This window comes from Quercus lobata, chromosome 4 (assembly GCF_001633185.2).
Source record: "Quercus lobata isolate SW786 chromosome 4, ValleyOak3.0 Primary Assembly, whole genome shotgun sequence".
In the NCBI taxonomy this organism is placed as follows: Eukaryota; Viridiplantae; Streptophyta; class Magnoliopsida; order Fagales; family Fagaceae; genus Quercus; species Quercus lobata.
In genome coordinates this window covers 77,557,408-77,577,018 of record NC_044907.1, presented here as the reverse complement: position 1 = coordinate 77,577,018, position 19,611 = coordinate 77,557,408, and the positions used below count along the sequence as shown (strand labels likewise).

Genomic DNA, 19,611 nt, shown 5'->3' with positions numbered 1-19,611 from the left:
AGAGAAAACAACTGTGTGTTTTTAGAAAATATTTTACCAAATTTTCAGAAGTAAAATATTTTACAACTTTTAATAAAGAATTTTATATTCAACAAAAATATTTTACAAATTTAACTATATTTTTCTTGCAAATAAATACCAAAAAATGAAAAATATTTTACTTCAAAGTTCAAAATAAATGAAACGCTGGTTACATGTGTATCATGAGAATTCTGTTATTCACGTGATCAAGTTATGTCATTTAGATGACGTCAAGAGCAAAATAAAAATCTTAAAAAAAAAAAACTTGAGGACCAGAATTAATATAAAATAACAGAAAAATCAAACCAATAATAAACATAATAATAGAAAATTCTATGAGTATAACTCTTATCACAATTTTTATCATAATTTACTTATATATCAAATGGTAAGTAATAAAGTGAAAGTAACGGATCCGTATTGGAAAACAAGGTCACCACCCAAACTTCTAAGTAAATTATGACAAAAGTGGTAACGACAGCATCCCTGTCAAATAATACTTTTACTGTGATTGCTGGACGTGTTTAGTGGTTCTTTAAGAAGCGGGACCCTTTTAAAAAGTTTTGTCCCCCTTTGTGTTTTGTCAGGTTCTTTTCTTTTTTGCTTTTCAGTGATTGTTTGATTCCTCTATTTGTTTTGTCGTTTTCTCAAGAAAATTATTGTTTGGTCCACAGAGCACGGAATACTTCTCCGAAATTGCACAATAATAATCCATTTTCTCAGGAGAGAGAAAGTTGGTAGCTTTTTAGCAGCATTAATTTTATATACTTACATAAAGGATGAAGATGCCTTTTTTGTATATTTTGCAACTCTGGTAATGCATTTGGTCCAAGTTTTCTCATAGCTCTGATTTCTTAATCAACATCTTAGAGTCATCAGTCATGGTGGGATTACCACAAATTCTAGTTTTAACCTTTTGTGCTGCTAGCATCTTTGGCCTTGTTTTGGAAGCTCACGGCGCTCAATATCCAAATGATTCGGGGACCAAACCTTATTCTGGTTTTGACAGGAACCAGCCATACCAACCGCAACCTGCAGCTGCTGAACCTCGTACAGATCCAGATGAAGGTGCGCCTCCTCTCTCTCTCTCTCTCTCTGTGTGTCAGTGTGTGTTGTGCAGAAAGAACCAAATGGTATCTTAGCTGCATGTTATTAAATAGCAATCATTTGGAATGCACTATAATTTCAAATTCTATCTTACCTATAACAACGACAGCCACAGTAACCAAAAAAAAAAGAAAAAAAACAACAATTTTTCTATTTTATTTATCCACTTCTTACAACATACGCTATATCTCACTCCTTTATTTTACACACTTATTTATATATATATATATATATATATATATTTATATATTTTGAGAGAGAGAGAGAGATAGCAGTAAGGTATTTTACAAGGATATATAAACAGAGTTGCATTTTATAAAGGATAAAATGCAACTCTGTGCTTTTAAGTCACAATTTCAAGTATTGCAGCTATGTGTACTAGACACTTCTCTCTCTCACACACACATATATATTCATACATCCTTGCTTGATTTGATTAGTTTCTCTCACCCACAGCCAAACACATCAGCAACCCATTACCGATGGCAGTCCGCTGGAGGTTAACTGGACCGGGTTTAGCCCTCAATGCATGCCATCTATATATAGTTGAAACATAGGCTTTACATCAATTTTTACTAAATTCTCATTTTTTTTTAATTTTAACTTTTTTTTTTTTCAATAATTGAAATTGAATTTTTTTTTTTTTTTAACTTTCAATTTCAACCCATCATTTTCAAATCTCAGTTCGGCTTTACACACACTTGGCTGAAGTGAGGAGATTATTGAAAGTAGGGACATACCACTACTGAGAGGTGAGAACTCATGAGAACTCTTTTGCAAGTATCTTTCCTTTCATTTGGATCTGGGCTGAGCCGATAAGCTAGTCCACTGGCCCATAGTCTTTGGAAGAAGAATCTGGTTCTTCTTCTTCTTCTTCTTCTTCAATTTTCAGTACCACCAAGCCCCACAGGCCCTAGCCATAGCTGCCTCATTCCAATCGTCCCTTCACAACAAACTTTAACTCACATCTGGGTGGGTCACACTAGTGGCTACGTGTACCCACAACTCTTCAAGTTTTTCTTAATCTTTCATCAACCACATATTTAGTGTTTGCAAACGGCGTCGTCTCACTAAAAGTGAGAAGAACAAGAATCCAATATCAAACGTTGTCGTCACTGCATTAAATGGCGCGTGTAGCGATGCCGTAGCCCGTAGCAATAGCTACAATGCTGGTGTGCCCTTGATCAGCACGTGTCGATTAACTGTTGTAATTGTTTTAGGCACATGCTCTAATTTGATTGGTAAAGATGGTGAGTTGTTTTCAAGATGGTTGTTGAGAAATACATTCAACTTTTTTATTTTGCATCACAATTTGTATCGTATTCATTCCGCATATATTTATTTGACATTTTTTTTTATAAAATAATCAAAGTTAAATATAAGAAAAAAAAAAATTAAACACATATCATGCTCTGGTTGGATGAATATAAAGTAGAATAAAGAATTTGAATTTTTTTAGGTCTGCTTAGCTTGAGAGATTTTAGAGGGATGAAAAATAGAGGAGATAAAAGTATAAAAAATTAGTTTTTGTGGATATTTGATTGGAGAAAACTGGAGGAATATAGGTGTTATCTCTCATACCCGTCAAAATTCTATCTCCCCAATTAGGGGATAAAATAGAAGGAGAGGAATAAAAGTTGCAATCAAATGACTGAACTACCCCATCCTCCTCTTACATGATGCTTGCTTCTTCTACTTCTTTATTTATTTATTTATTTTTTCTTTTTTGGCTATGATACATCATACATGCACAACTCTTCTTTCTCTTTTGTGGGTACTTTCTTTTGTTTTGCTCTTTTTTTTCTTTTTTTTTTTGGTTTAATTGGAAGTGATTTTTTTTTTTAATGGCTTGATTTTTCTTTTAAAATAAATTTGGGTTATTCCTTTTTTTTTTTTTTTTTTTTGTTGGTTTTTTTTTTTGCCTTTTTTTTTTTTTTTTTTTTTTTTTTTTTTTTTTTTTTTTTTTTTTTTTTTAAGTGGGCATCATTTTTTTTAATAAATGGCATATAAGTAAATTTATACAAACATTTTTTTTCATCCTTCCATTTTTTAAGCCATAAAGAAACACAAATAGGGTAAACTAAAATCTTTTCTATCCTCTCACTTTTACATCCTTTCTCTATTTTCTATCCTTTCATTCTTCTACATTTCTCCAACCAAACGGACCCTTAGGTTCCATTTGGGAGTTCATAAGAGAATGGAATGATGATGAGAGAATCGGATGAAATTGAATGTATTTAAGTCAGGGAAAAGAATGGAATGTGTTTAAGTAAGGGAAAAGAATGGAATGGAATAAAATGAAATTAAGCAATCCTGATTGGATGTTTTGAAATAAAGAAATGGAAATAAATGAAACTGAATGGAATATAATTAATCTTGTTTGAGAACAACATAGAGGGAATGGAATGGAATCATTTTATGACAATATTACTATTAGACCTCTATTTTAAAATAAAATATTGAATATATAGGGGTATTTTGGAAGTTTAAATAAAAAAATCATTAAATCTAATTTCATTTCTTCCCATTCCTCCCAATTTCGGGGGGAATAAAAATTTGAGATTTTAAGGGAATAAAGAGGAATGAGTGTTCCTTCCTACCTATTCTATTCCCTCCCATTTAAACTATCAAACAAGGGAATGAGTTTTCCATTCCCTCAATTAGAACTTCCAAACAAGGGAGGAGAAGAATATTCTAAAATAATTCTTTTCATTCATTTTCATTCTATTCCATTCCTTCTTTCTAAACGAGGCCTTAATGTATTTGTTATACTCTCTCTATCCTAAATTGTTGATCTCCCAAAATGTAACACTCTTTATACAGTTAATAAATGAAATTATTATTTTACCATTTACTCTATATAAAAAGTTAATATCATTTTTCTCCTGAATTGAAATCGATAAGGTGTGCGTATATATATATATATATATTTATATATATATATATATATAGAGAGAGAGAGAGAGAGAGAGAGATCACTTTTTTTTCAAAAGAATCATAAGGCAGCTTTATCAATCTAAACAAAAGAAGTGATGAGTGGAACATCCTCTATCCACACTATACTATCTTGAAAAAACATAGCTTGTTTAGCTAGGCTATATGCAACTATATTGCCTTCTCTCCTAGTAAGGGAGTAAGACAATTCTGAAAAGAAGTTAGAGAAAAGCGTTGTATCCTTAACTAGCATTTTGTAAGAGGCCAATCTTTTATCATTAGAACTCAGAGCTTTTACCACTGTTGCTGAATCTCCTTCAACAATAACCTTCGCCACCCCAATCTCCCTACCAAACTCTAAAGCTTTGCACGCAGCCATTGCTTCAACTTCAACAGCTTGGTAAGCTTAGGGTAGCTGTTGTACTCAGGACGCATTAACTAACCCCAGATTATTCCGAATCACTGCGCCAATGCCCGACCTATTTTCATCAGGGAAAACTGCTCCATCATGGTTAATTTTAAAGAAATCTTGAGGTGGTGGAAGCCATTTAGCTCGCCGCTTGTGTGGGTGAATTGTAGGCGAGGGCATCACAGTTTTGTACTCCAACAGATCTTTAGCTAGCTGGGCAATTTGCTCTGTGGAGAAGCAAGATTGATGGAGGCGAACCTTGTTTAGTTGATTCCAGATTGACCAAACAATTGAAGCAAATAAGTCTGGAGCTTTACCGTTATTCAAAATCCAAGTTGTAAGAGCTTTGAAGTTTGAGAACCTTTCCCATGACCGAACCTCCCATAAATCTCTATCAGCTCATATTTCATCTAACTCGGTGCAAGACCAAAGTGCATGGAAAGGATCCTCAGTTAAAGCTAACCACTTGTCACAATTTGGGTATGTGATAATAGTCCTGCGAACTAAATTTCCTTTGGTGGGACGAAAGTTTTTGCAAGCTCTCTAAACCAAATTAATTTTTCATTTTATTTGGAATCTCCATAGTCCAAATACCTTTCCCTAGCTGTTTGTCATTATCTGGAGGTTCTTCTTGAATGTTATCTGCCTCCTTTTCTTTTAAGAATCTGTATCCCATTTTGCAATTATAAAGGCCATCAGCTGATAGTGGTGAAAACAGGGAGTCCTCTGCTTCAACTCGGGATAGGGGAATTGCTTTTATCAGCTCAGCTTCAGCAGGGGCAAAAATCCCATCTACCATTTTCGCTATTCCACTCTCTAGTTTCTACATTGATTAAGCAGTCCACTGTAGCTTCATCCATGGACTCTATCAAGGGTGAGGCCATTTTAGTTGGATGCTTAATGGGCAACCAACGATGCTGCCATATTTTGACCGATTTACCATTACCAATACAAAAGCAAGAGCTCCGACGGATAACTTCCCTCCCTTTCAGAAAGCTTTTCCAAGCATAAGAGCCTGAAGTCAACTCCTCAGCTTTTATGAAAGAGCAATGTGGAAAGAAACGAGCTTTAAAAATCCGGTAAAGGAGGGCATCCATGTTATGCATAAGTCACCAAGCATGTTTTGCTTGTAAAAAGTCATTGAACAAAGCTAGATCTTTGAAACCTAGCCCATCAATATGCATAGATTTTGTTAATTTTGACCATTTGAGCCAATGGTTTTTACTGTTATCTCTTTGCTGTCCCCAAAAAAATTTCTTAATAAGTGCTTTTATGTAGTGGCACAAATCCAAAGGCAATTTAAAGCACCCCATGACATAAGTAAGAATAACCTGAACCACTGATTTAATCAAAATCTCTATATCTGTTTAAGATAATAATTTTCCTTCCCACCCTTGCAATTTCCTCCACACCCATTCTTTTATGTAATTGAAACTTGCTTTCTTCCCTCTACCAACCAAGGCTGGAAGTCCCAAATACTTCTCATAAAATTTTATTTCTTAAACCCCCAGTGCTCTTTTTATCTCCTGTCTAGTTTCTTCTTGAGTGGATTTATTGAAAAAGAGAGCAGTCTTCTCTCTATTAATTTTCTAACCAAATGAGGCTTCATACTTGAGAGAATTTTGAGAAAATTGCCACACTCTTAGAAGTATGCCTTACAAAAAAAGAGGCTATCATTTGCCAAAAAAAAAGGGTTAGCTTTGGACCTCTCTTGCAAAGTGAGCAGCCATCAATCTCCTTTGCTCTTGTGGCTTGCATAATCAATCCATGCAGTCCTTCAATACATAGTAAGAAGTGGAAGGGAGATAGTGGATCCCCTTGCCCAATCCCTCTTGAAGGATGGATCATCCTCTTTGGCTCTCCACTAACAAGCATAGAGTAGAAAATTGTGCTTACACATTCCATGATTAGATCAATCCATCTTGATCAAACCCCATTCTCCTCATTAGCCTTTCCAAAAAAGATCATTCTTAAAAGGTTAGATCTCCTTAATAGGACTAGTAATTAATTCGAAATCTGTTACATTGTATAACAGCTAGAATAAGTTAGTAACATACTTGTTTTCTTTCTTTTCCTACTCTGTTTATATAAGGAATAAAGTCTCCCAATTGTAATTATGATAATTTTTTTCTTCTTTTTTTTTTTTTTTCAATAATACTCTATAGAGTTTATTTAGAGAGAGAGAGTTTTTCAATGTCATGCACTGAGACATATATGTATGTATGTATGTATGTAGTGGTTTGATTTTTTCTTGAATTACAAATTAATATAATAATTTTACCTTGAACCTTGCAAACAAAAATTTATGACTCTGCCTTTGCTAGCCATCATGAAATTCCAAAGACAAACAATCATGCATCCTTATCGTCAATCTTCATGAATTTGTGTAGATCATCGTACTGGAGAGAGAGAGAGAGAGAGAGAGAGAGAGAGAATTTTAAAATAAAAAAAAATGGTGAGCTACAATATTTTACCATTCGGGCAATTACTTTAGTATTTTTCATATATTGGCCAACCAAAACCAAGCCTTATAATGCAACGCATTTTAAGAATATCTTGCTAAATTTTGGATATAAAACTCATTTATCTATCCTGTTGTGAATTCTCTTAGTCATTATAATCGATTCTTTTATACATTTGATTGCAGTGACAGCTCTTAGTGAAATATTTGAATATTGGAGGATAGTCCCAGAGTTGTCATCTGTGGAACCATGCAAGGAGGCGGCCTACAAATCCTATATCACATGCGACTGTTCTTATGATAATTACTCTTCTTGCCACATAACTAGTTTGTATGTCCCTCTCTTTTATGTCTATGTTTTATAAGAGTGACATTTTTTTTAGAAAATAAGAGTTGAAGCTTTATTCATTAGGAAAAAGGAAAAAGAAAAAAAGAAATAGAAATAAGTTGGAAGTACATGAAGTTTGCTAAGATAGAGTAGGTGAAGTATCTTTGGCAGCCACTGCATAATGATTTCTTTTTATTATCAGATACTTATACTATTTAATTTTTTTGATAATTACTGTAAACTCACCTATGATTTGGTCCGAATTCACTTTACCTACATGTAGTTTAAAAAGTGTCACTTTACGCATCTGAGATTTACTCCATTAGAACTCCGTAACCTACCTTTGTTAAAATTAAGGATAAATATGTATTTTTACTCTCTTTTTATGTCCTTCTCTTCTCAAAAAAATAAATAAATAAATAAGATCAAAAAATGTCATCGGAAAAAATGGTAGAAACTTACTCAAGGACACAAAACTCAGATCCATCTCTGTTTTTGCTCTCAAAACCCAATTCAGTCTTTGGATTTTGCATAGACACCAACACAAACACACCCACACAGATCAATACACAAACCCACCTTATCTTTGTTTGTTTGTTTTGTTTTTTTTTTTTTTTTGGAAACTGAACTTTCGTTCATTCATTCAAGGCAAGGGAACAGAATCAGTACCAAGCTCAAAGAAAATAGAGGAAGATACAGGAGAAAGCACCAAACCCACTTTATCTATCAAAATACAATGCCAAAACTCAGAACAAAATATACACACCCACACATAGGGATGGCAATTTTTCCCCGCCCCGCTTAACCCGCCCCTCCCCGCTTCGCCCCGTGCGGGTTTTTCCCGCCCCGCAAAGGTGGTGGGGTGGGGATGGGGCAAGATTTTAGCCCTGCACCACGGGGCGGGACGGGGATGGGTTTAGGCTTTTTAGACCCACCCCACCCCGCCCCTCCCCATCCCCGCCCCGCGTTACTAAAAGTTATAATTGTGAAATTTTCATACCCTAAAACCCTACTATTTAAACAAACATATTAATATTAGCATATTTTATTCTACCCAATGTGATTTTCTGCCTTTATTTTGTTGCGTTATACTATGAGATATATATATATATATATATATATAGATATATATATTTTTTAATGATTGTCTTGATAAACACTTGGATATATTATTTAATTTTTTCTAAAAATTGATTTGATTTGATGGGATAAATTTAGTTGTAATTTCAAGTATATTTTTATTAATGAAATAGGTTTTATTAAAAAAATTGTACTAGTTGTAGGGCAAATTAACAAAAACTAGAGTTTTACGGGGTGGGACGGGGCTTCGTGGGGCCCCAAGGGGCGGGGATGGGGTGAGAAAGTATTCCCCGTCATGCGGGGCGGGGAGGGGATGGGGTAAGATAAAATCATGCGGGGCGGGGACGAAGACCCCATCCTTCGGCCCCGCCCCGCCCCATTGCCATCCCTGACCACACATATACTAACCCACGCAGATTTATTGTCTTTCACTCACAATCATACGCAAGTGCGTGTGACAGGGACTCTCAATGATAAGCCTCCAAGCTAAATAAATGTTATTGTCACATATTGTGAATAAGAGCAACCAAAGCTAAGCACCAAGCTACGTAAGCTAGCCAAAATGCATTGGTGGTGCATTGTCTCCTAGATGTAGGAATTTGATGATGGAGTACCGTGCAAATTATAACCCTCTCTCTCTCTCTCTTTCTCTAATACAGCTGCTGCCATTCGCCGGTGCCTTGGCCTCATTGCAACTCCTTTCTCTCTTCTTCTTATCATGAATGTCTTTCCACTACCATTTATTGGAATCTCATAAAAGACCCATTTTCAGGCACAAATATTTCGGTTTCCACTTGGTTTTGGAGGATTGTAAATTGGGTTTCCTCCTTTCCTCGGTTTTTTTTTTTTTTTTTTTTTTTTTTTGGAATTCATGGTATGAACTCAAATGGGTTTCTTCTCAAACCTTGAATGGGTTTGAGAGATAAAATCTAATAAATTACTTATCATATATCCTTCGCCTGTCTCTCAAACCTTGATATTAAGGCTTGGAATTAAAATGGTTACTTTTGATCTTATTTTGTTTTCTTTTTTATTTGTTTTTTATGTTTTAAAAGGAAAGATATATAAAATGAGAGCAAAAATTAATATTTATCTTTATTTTTAACAAAGGTCGGTTGTGGAGTTCTAATAGAGCAAATCACAGGTAGACAAAGTAACATTTTTCAAACCATAAGTAGGCAAAACTGAATTTAAGCCAAACTGCATTTAGGTTTATTGTAATTAACACTTCATTTTTTGTGTGGATGAGGTTTGTTTAACACACAAGTTTGCTAACGTAGAGTTGAGAAATTTTTTTTTTTCTTAAATGATTTGGCATTTTGTTATTCGCCAAATTGGGTCACATTATCGGGATTCCACATCACCCATTAATGATAATAAGCACCCATAAGCTATACTTCAAAATATAAAGATCAACTTCAGTATATCTATCTTTTTTTGAGCATCTCCAGTATATTTACGTTTACATTCATGGCTTTTTACTATCTTTTTTTTCTTTTCTTTTTTTTTCTTTTTTTTAACAGGTATGTTTTCGGCCAAGATATTAATGCTGAAATCCCAGAAGCACTATGGAATTTGACTTTCCTCACCGATCTGTATGGTTTCTTCTTCCTTATATATGATTGTTTACATGGCTTTTGCATGAAAAAATGGTTAGCTTAATCCCCTTGTGAGAAATTGTTCAAACACGCTAGGAGAACCATGTCAGCAATGTGTAATGTTCCTCCACTCGTTAATATAATACCATGTATTTTGGTTTGGGATGACTACTACATCTAGCGTAAGTCAGCTCGATGTCAGTAAGTAGTTGGATTCCATCAAGTGAACCCGGCGTTGTTAAGATACATTAAAGTATATTTCAGTTGATAATCCCTTTTCTGAGTGGTATCAGACCATCCGGTAGAAAAAGAAGTATTTGATGCCACTGAATGCAATTTGGTTCCGTCAATAAAGACCTTAAAATGACCATGAAATTCCCTTTTTTGCATTCTTGAAAAGCCTGGGTCTAGGAAGGCGGACATAGGTCATCTAGGCATAAGATAAGTGCCTAGAAGAGAGATGCATGCTAGCCTGATCATGGATAGGAATCATTACAGCTATTTCTTATGATTAGTTGTGGCATGTTAGGAGGAAGATACAAAGACTGTGATTTGGAGGTGTAAAGTTATGTTTTTCCATAACGTTTATGTTGGCTCTATTTTGTGACAAATTTGTTGTAATTTCATCAATTGATTTTCTCGTATTTTGTGGAATTTATTGTACATGGGTTTAGTCTTAAGTTGATGAAGAATTTCTAAAGATAATGGATTTGGCAACTAGCAAGCTCCTACAACACTCGCGAAAGGTCACGTGAGAAGCATATGATAAAAGTTTAAATGTTTTGAGTTTAGCCTTAAGTTGGTGAAGAATTGCTAAAGTCAATAGATTTGGTGACTAGCACCCTACTACAACACTCACGAAAGATCACATGAGGAGCACAAGATGGAAGTTCAAATGTTTTTTTATGTCATTGTGTTTCGTTTTCGCGTGTAACTCGCGAGTGACCCATGAAATGCTCCAACAACTACAATTTTTGTGTGACTCTTCCTATCCTTCACGCACACTATATATATTCTCATTATCTACAAAATTGTAAAGAGACTATCAGATATAAAACTATAGACAAATTGAGGATTTCATAGATTGGAAATACCCACATTTTAGAGAGAGCTACTGATCATCTTTAAGAGAGAAATCCTTGTAGTCTATTCTCTTCCCTCTCCCCTCTTCCATTGTTATACCTTGAGAAGAGATTTTACTTAAACAACATCTACACACAAATTAAGTGTTTCTAGGTTGATTGAGAAGCATTGGAGCTTAGCCAAATTAAGCTAGTAGGGCTTGAAGTGTAATTAAGCAGTATTGCAAGATCTGGAAAGCTAGTAAAGACAAGACTCTGAGAAATCCGTTGATAGCTGAATCTTGAAAAGCTCAAGTACTTTGGATAAATTAGGTTTTGATGGTCTCTTTGATTATCCTTATTCTCCAACATATTTTCTAGTGGATCATTTCAATTTGAAGGGTCACAAAGATGTTTTTATATTGAGTTTTTCGATGTTCCTCTTCAATAACACATTGCGTTTTTTCTTAAGTTTGATATTATTTTCCCTACTTCCCTTTACATTATAAGTTTGCATGCTTATGTTTGTCCATGCAATTGTTGAATGTTTGATTTAATTAATCGACTAATTACATGTATTCCACTTTAATTTTGTTTAGTCTAAAATTGGATTTAGCAATAATTAAAAATTGGGGGTCTTAGTTAGCTCTAGTAATTAGACTAGTGAACTTTCAGTAGGAATTGTTGATTTTAAAGTCGAAAAGATCGACTACGTATCAGACTATGTAAAAATATTTAAGGAACTATTTATAGGGAGTTAATTATGTACAACAGGCTGCTTTGGTTAATTTGGTCAAGAGAATGATATGTTTCGAAACTAGTCAATACGGTTTAACCGTTTTGAAACTATCGCTGTTTTTTATAAATAAATATAATTAATATATAAAAAATGGTTTTAATAATATATACTACGCATCTTTTCAAAATAAACTTTTACAAGTCTAATATATTTTTATTAATAATTGGACCATTAATATAATTTTGTATTTATTTTTTTACATAACATACATAATATTGGCCCAAGCCCTTTTATATATAATAATAATAATAAAATAAAATAAAATAAAATAAACCTCCAACACTTTTCCTATTCTATTTTTCTCTTCCTAGAGTTTTTTTTTTTTTTTTTTTTTTTTTTTTCTTTTACTTTTACTTTTACCTTTACTTACTACTTCTTTTCTTTTCTTTTTTAACCACACCACATGCCTGAAACATCTACCCCACGTTTATTTCTTTTTACTCTTTTCTTTTTTTCTATTCCACGCCTAATGCCCAGTTACCTACCATCCTGAATCCAATTTTTGCAGGAGTCTTATTTCTTCACATACGTTATCTTTTTACACCACTTGTTACCTCTTTCACTTTCAAATTTCTTTTTCTTCTAAGTTCTCTTCCACTCTCTTTAGGGGTGGCATTTTTACCAAAATCCATCCACCCATCCTTGATCCATCTAATTTGGTAAGTCTTGACCCAACCCAATTAATTAAAGATTTGGGTTAAATCTTATCAAAAAAAAAAAAAAAAAGGATTAAATGGTTAAAGACCCAAATGGGTAACCAATTAAATGAGTATAAATGGATAAATCAGTTGGGTACCTAATGAATACCCTTCTTTTTTTTCTTTTTTTCTTTTTTTTTTTTCTTTTTTTTCACTTATTCTAAAATTTAAAAGTTTAATTAATTTTTTTAATAAAAAAAAAACATAAACACCAAAACTCTAAGTGCTTAACTAGCCGCTAGACACCAAGTCCCCTTTATATTTATATTTGTTGAGTTATAGATTGAACACAGTTAATTAATTCAATTACTTAAGTTGATTAATTAGGTCAAATTAGATACAAATTGTGGAGGCACGAACAAATCACCAAATAAACTAGAGTGTAGCAAAAATTATATTTGATATAATAATTTGTTGACTAATGGGGAAAACCTCTCAAAAGGCAAAAATCCATTGGGTGATTTTTAGATCATTACTCTCAAGAATCACTAATCAAAATCAAGAGATTAGAAGTACAAGGAATCTTACCCCAACTTGGTCTATACTAGAGTACTAACCTACAATTAAATCCTTCCGCCAATCTCCAATTGATCTTGATATTGTAAAGACTTTTCCCTTTGTACGAATCTTAGTATGTAACTAACTTCTTTGCACAGATTATTAAAGTTGATTTGCAGTAGCTTCACATTAAAACAACAATAAGATCTTTAATTGTTAGTACTAGAGACTTTGTCATGCCCCGAACCCAAAAGGTACCAAAGCATGAGAAATACATACCAAGCGTACCTGTAGATTTTTCCTTTTGGCAAATCAAACTATAGGAAATCTTTATTTTCCTTTCTTTTCCACAGGATAAAAATATAAAACCATACTAAAATCTCCACATTACAAGTCAGAGCTCTATAACACACTTACAAACAATAACTAAAAATCATGTGTCTCCACATAATACATGAATATATTACAAACTCTGATTAAATTACACAAAGTGACAATCTTATCAAGAATAAGGACCTTAACATCGAGTCTAGGCCTACCACGCCAAAGGCTAACAAACTTCAAGAGACCAACCTCCAATACAATTAATTAAGGCATCATTGAACTTAGCAAGATTAAGTCACCAACCATTTATAGCAACAGTCTCCAAATTTAACGTAGCACTCTAATCATCACCAATGATGTAAGCTCCATACCTAAGGTATAGTTAATAAATTTGAAAAAATTATTAGAGGATGGGATGAGCTAATGCCTAGTAAGTAGCATAATTAATGGGAGTGGGAGAAATACAAGTTTCATCTTCAATAATAATAATATAACAAGAATAATTAAATAATGAAACACAAAGTTTCTCAAAGTAAATACCTTGAAATTATATACTATAATCTGTGAGCACCAACAATATAATTTCCAAAGTCATAATATCTAATATAAGGTAAATTATCACAAATATACCATACTACCACATAGACCGGTTAAAGGATCCTCCCATTCACAACTGGCATGATATTGTCCTCTCTGGTATGTAGACTCTTAGCCCCATGGACAGCAGCCTCACCTATACCCTCAAGGTTTTTCTCTCCCCCATGGGTAGCAGAAAGAGCGCGTCAAATAGGACCTCTTTAGCATGTGGTCTCTTGGTCCTATGGGCAGCAGCCTCACCCACACACAATCAAAGAACTTTTTCTTCCCATGGGTAGCAGGGAATCCAAAGTGAAAGGGTATTGACCTAGATCTGATTCCGTTGTCACAAAAACTACAGCAACCAAATCGGGTAATCACCAGGAAATCACACATGGCATAGTGTTAAAATCACATAAGTTCACAGGTTACATTACTTTGAAACACATAGTTCATATATAGGTAGTTTCAGAAAAACCTTAAATAATCTAATTTCTACAAAGTTTGTAAGGTTTTCAACTTCATTCTTGTCAAGAGATTTTCTATCAATTTCCCACATAATAAGACAAGATAAGCATCTTCAAATTTTCTAATATACCATAAAATCCATGATTTCCTTATCAAAGATTATATAAAAGATTCTCATTTTTCCATATCACCAATTCATGCATTTCCCCAAATGCAATACCAAATATGATGCACTTTCATATATATATATATATATATATTAAGATTACAACACAATAGTTTTTAGGAAAATATAGTTTCCATAGGTAGTTTCCAAAAGTGTGTCTAACCCAAAAACAACATTTATGCAACATGATTATTTTTCAAAAATGCCATTAAAAAGCTGCTTATCTTGCAACCTGCAAAAAGCCTAATTCTATAAGCTCCAAAGGAGATTAGCTAGAACCTCAACAATATCAAGCAAACCTAACACAATAAGCATATCTAGCTCCAATTTAGGAATTGTCAAATAAACACTTAATTAGGCAAGCCTAGTATTTAGCCTCATCAATAATAATATATTCCACTTCCAAAGTTTCTCAACAAATTGATTCACAAGGCATAAACTCCAATTATAAAGTTAACCCATTTAGTATCATCTCCAACATTATGACTAGTTTCCATAAAATTTACACTACATCAATAAGAAACCCATAAAAGTAAAATCAAAATATCCTCTAAGACAAGAAATTTAGAACTTCAACTAACTTCAAATAAACCCAATAGCAATGAAAAAATTGGATTTACCAACCATCACATGTTATAGCTCAAAACCCCCAAATTTTCCACCATACATAAACCTTACGTAGTCATCATTAGCACAAACCATAAACCCACTCATCAAATAATTCCGCCAATTCAAAACCTATACATATAAACACATAAATATTACTTCTAATGCTTAAAAATCACATGGGTGTCATTATTAAAGTTTAGCTAAAAAAATAACCTCAAGCAAAAGCATATAAACCCACCAAAAAGATTAGAAATATTTACCTCAAATAAAAGATTTGAAGGTGCTTAGAGGTTCCTAAGGATTTTCCGGTGACATTGCCGGAAAAATGATGGAGGAGATGGTGGCATAGAGGTGCTGGTGGGAGAGTGTGAGACAGTGGAGAGGAGTGTTACACAAAAAATGAAAAAGAAGAAAAAGAAAGAAAGAAAGCTGAGGTGAGGAGCTTTAGCCAGTCAAAGAGATAAAGAGATAAAAGTGAAAAATGAGTTGTAAGGAAGGGTGGGGTAGGTGGGAGCACGTGAGACCCATAAAAAATTTGACTTTTCTATTTTTTTTTTTTTTTTTCTGGTGACTAGGACATTACAGACTTTGCTTGGTACAGAACCCAAAAGCGCATAAGAGTTGTAGCAAGATCACTTTCTTTTGTAGGAGGAAGCTAGGGTATCAATAAGAAAACCTTATGAAGCTTTCAAGGGTTAGCTAGGGTTTTCTTTCTCTACCACCTTATTTAAATAGGAGCTTAATGAGCTTTTTGAATGAGCCCTCCTATTCCTGTTAGGTTTACACAAACCTTATGCTCTCCTATTGCTATTAGGGTTATACAAACCCATAAACATTAGCCAATTAGAATCCAAACATTGTAGGCTATAATTTGAAATCCCATAGCTTGATAGATAAAGAGGTATTGAGACAGGTATTAAGCTTCATTAAATCTCTATAGATTGACAAGTATCGATGACGTATCAAGACTTGTAGATTCAACTTTTCTTCACTTATTTTTTTGTGTAGTCTTCATGTCTTCAATAATACCACTTCATAAGGTCTTAAGACATACTTCGTAATATTCTAGAAACCACTTAGAACTACTCAAATACAAGTAAAGTGTGTTTTGTCAAAGGATATGCCAACACATAAAAAAATATGACCCTAACAACGTTTTTCTTAAGTTTTCGTTTTCATTTTCTCACCTACATACCAAACATCATAAATTGTAAATCCGTCTAACCCTTCCTCACACCAAGGCCTCCATGGCCAAAGATCCGAGCTCCTCTCACTGGTTGCCACCACTCTCCACCATCTTGGTGCCTTTTAAACTCAAGCCCTCTTCTATCTCTCTCCCCCTCTCTCAAAACTCCTCTATGGCCAAATAAGGAAAAGCTTCTTCTCTTCCACTGTTAGTGACTGTTGTTGGTTGTTGCCACTAGTGGTGCTATATCTTTGGTTTGATTAGACCCAAACACTTACTAACACACACACACACTCTCTCTCTCTCTCCCCCCTTTAGCATTGATTTTCAACATATAAAAATCTAACTATAATGATTCAATAACGCCTTTGTTCACCACCAATTGGCATCTCTTGTTGCTAGTGTAAGGAGGAAAAAGAGGCGGAGACAAATAGAAGAAAAATCTTGCCCAAGAAGAAAGATGAAAAGATGTTTTCATAAGTTTAGCTCATGTCCAGTATAAGTGCTTTTGTACTAGTTTTAGTACCAGTACTAGTACAGTAAGCCATATTAGTTGCTATGGTGTGAAATTGACTTAATTCATATAGACAAAATACGTGTGATCTATGTAGGGGCCTTTTGCGCTTTTGGGCTAAGGGTAAGGGAGTTGAGCTTGGATCTTTCTGCGGATTCCTCTGGAACCAGTTTGTGCACTAGATAAGACACTCCAAAACATAGAATATACATATATAGTAGCAGAAATAAATGTTAGTCCAAATAATCTATCAACAATTAGTCATAGTTAGAGTGGTAGATATGATGTAAATGAAAAAAGGAATCATTGCAGGAAGTAGGCTAAAAAGAGCCCAAACTCCATCTTACACAACCTTTTTAGCCCAAGCTCCATCTTACACAACCTTATTACCCTATGATGCCATAAAGTTGCATACTTTGGAGGATAGGTCTGAATAGCTACTTTTTCCAATAAGGTTACAAAATTAAATGTGAGTTTGTTACATGAGGAAGGGAAAAGATTTGCCGAGCGATGCATGCTATTTTTGCCATAATCACTTTTTTTCTTTTTGAAAGCTCAATTAGTTTGAAAAAACTAATACTTGTTTAGACCCCAAATTTTAAATTATAGTTTAAATTGTTTTTACTCTAACTTATCTAAGTGCAGAACAAGAGTAAATGAAGCGCAATAAACCAGAATACTACTCTAATGCATAAGCAAGTAGAATAAGTGATAAATGTAAAGTTTAAAGAGTAGGGAAGAGAGATGCAAATACAAGATAACACCAAGACATGTTATTGAAAAGGAAACCAAAGTATTCGGCAAAAAATCTCTCTGCGACCCTCCAAATCGAAATTGATTCACTAGTGAATAAGTTGGAGTACAACAATATCAAAAAGACCCTCCAAGCCTAATCTACAAAATAAACTTGATCCCTCCAAGCTCCAACTACCAACAGATTTCTCGGAATCTTGTCTTCACTAGTTATCCGGATCTCGCAATACCATTTGATTGCATCCGCCAAGCCTCATTGGCTTCTTTTGGCAAATCCCAAATGCTTTTCAAGCTCCAAAATACTCTCTACACTCTGAATAGGTATGAGTTGTGTTTGGGTACAAATCTCTTTTCAAGGTATAATTATGTGAGATGGGAAGGAAAAGAGACTACAAGGATTTCTTTATTGAGGATGAGTAGCTCTCTCTAAACAAGGTGGGTGTTGTAGAAAGCTTTCTAGGATTTTCTTCTATATATTCTGCTTACAATTTTGTGAATAATGAGGGTATATATTGTGTGGTCAAGAAGATGAAAGGTCACACTAAAAATCTTCCAGGCAGAGAGTTTTGCGGGTCACTCGTAACTTGGCTTGAGTCGTGAAGTGACTAGCGAAATACAGCCTGACACTTGACTCTTTAGCTTTCAGCATGTGCTTTTCATATGACTTTCGCGGGTTGCACCACTCTTGAGACAAGTTGCGAGATCAACTTCTTGAGCAATCTTTACCAACTTAATACTAAATCCATTACAAATAAATCCTACAAAATACAAGGAAATAAATTAATGCAATTACAATACTTTTTGCCATGGAATAAAACTAACACAAATGTTATGTGAAAAACCATAACTTAACACCTTTTTTCCCATGTTTCACTTCACACTTTCTTTTTCTTTCTTGTTTCACTTTCAATTTTTATTTAGGTTGCCTAGGATACCGTTGTTGTTCCCCCTTATGGGTACTATTCCTATTTATATGTTAAATCAGGCCCATGTTATTTCTCCCTTTTACCCTTGTTCCTCACTAAACACTTTTGTCTACTGTAGACACTTACTAAGTCAGGAGAGTGCCCACTGCCTTCTGGCTGTATGTGAATGGGTTTAGTCCTATTACCTTTTGACCGTGGGTAGAGGATTTCTCTCTCCTCCACTACTCACTTCACGATAGATTCTAACTTATTTTGTGTAAATCACATTTTGTCGTGAATAACTCTCTCACTCTTTCTCTTCCTAAATGGTAAAACCTTAGGTCCCTCTTCACCTTTTCCCTCTAGCATGCATTAGATAGTCCCAACCAGTCTACTACCAATTTTGGTAAAGATGCTTTCCCAACAGAGTTTCTCCCGAAAAAGGTCCTGGCAAGATATGGAACTAGGCTTTTTTCCCACTCCACCAAACCACACCCTCTGTAGTCTCTCTAGCAGTAGGTCCCACCTCCTTGCATTGGCTGGGTTATAGGTTAGTGGTGCTCCAGCCATTACATTATTGTTTCGTTCTTTGTGTTTCATCTTCTTCCCTCCCATGTGTTTCCTGCTGTTGCTCCCCTGTCTTGTTTCGCTACTCCTTATTTTGTAGCTTTCACTCATTCATTTTGTATAGAAATAATGTGGGCTCATTGGGCTTGCTACATTTCATCTTGCTGGGTTGATCATATTGGCTCTTAATGTCCTCTTTCTTATTTCTCATTAGATTTTGCTGGATGACCCTCTCAGGCCTTACTTCATCATTTCCTTTTTGGGAATTTTCTATAACCACTCTCATTCTTCAATGAGGGCCATCCCGCTATGGTTGCCTCCCATATTCTGCCCTCATCTTAAAGAGGGCCAATGGGCTCGACATGGGCTTTATCTACTATTCTTCAAAGGTGTTCTATCCGTTTGGGCCATGTTTGCTTACTTTTTAGGCTCTTGGGGCATGACCAAATTGCTTTCCGTTTTCATTTCTTAACCCCCTCTTTGAGCTAGTTTGGGCTTTTTCTATCATTGGGCCTTTGGGCTTGGGTTAGCCTAAACAGGTGTCAACAA

At 34.5% G+C, this 19,611-nt stretch overlaps 1 protein-coding gene across 3 annotated transcripts in view; it reads left to right on the top strand.

Moving 5' to 3' along the window:
• Positions 1–675: 675 nt before the first annotated feature.
• LOC115986869 (probable LRR receptor-like serine/threonine-protein kinase At1g56140) overlaps positions 676–19,611 on the top strand; it is a 71,856-nt gene continuing 52,920 nt past the window's right edge. For all 3 annotated transcript variants that reach the window (XM_031110227.1, XM_031110226.1, XM_031110225.1), the window contains exons 1-3: positions 676–1,089; positions 7,119–7,263; positions 9,864–9,935. In XM_031110227.1, coding sequence (XP_030966087.1) covers positions 903–1,089; positions 7,119–7,263; positions 9,864–9,935 — 404 coding nt within the window. In that variant the 5' untranslated portion in view covers positions 676–902. The remainder of the gene's footprint in view (positions 1,090–7,118; positions 7,264–9,863; positions 9,936–19,611) is intronic.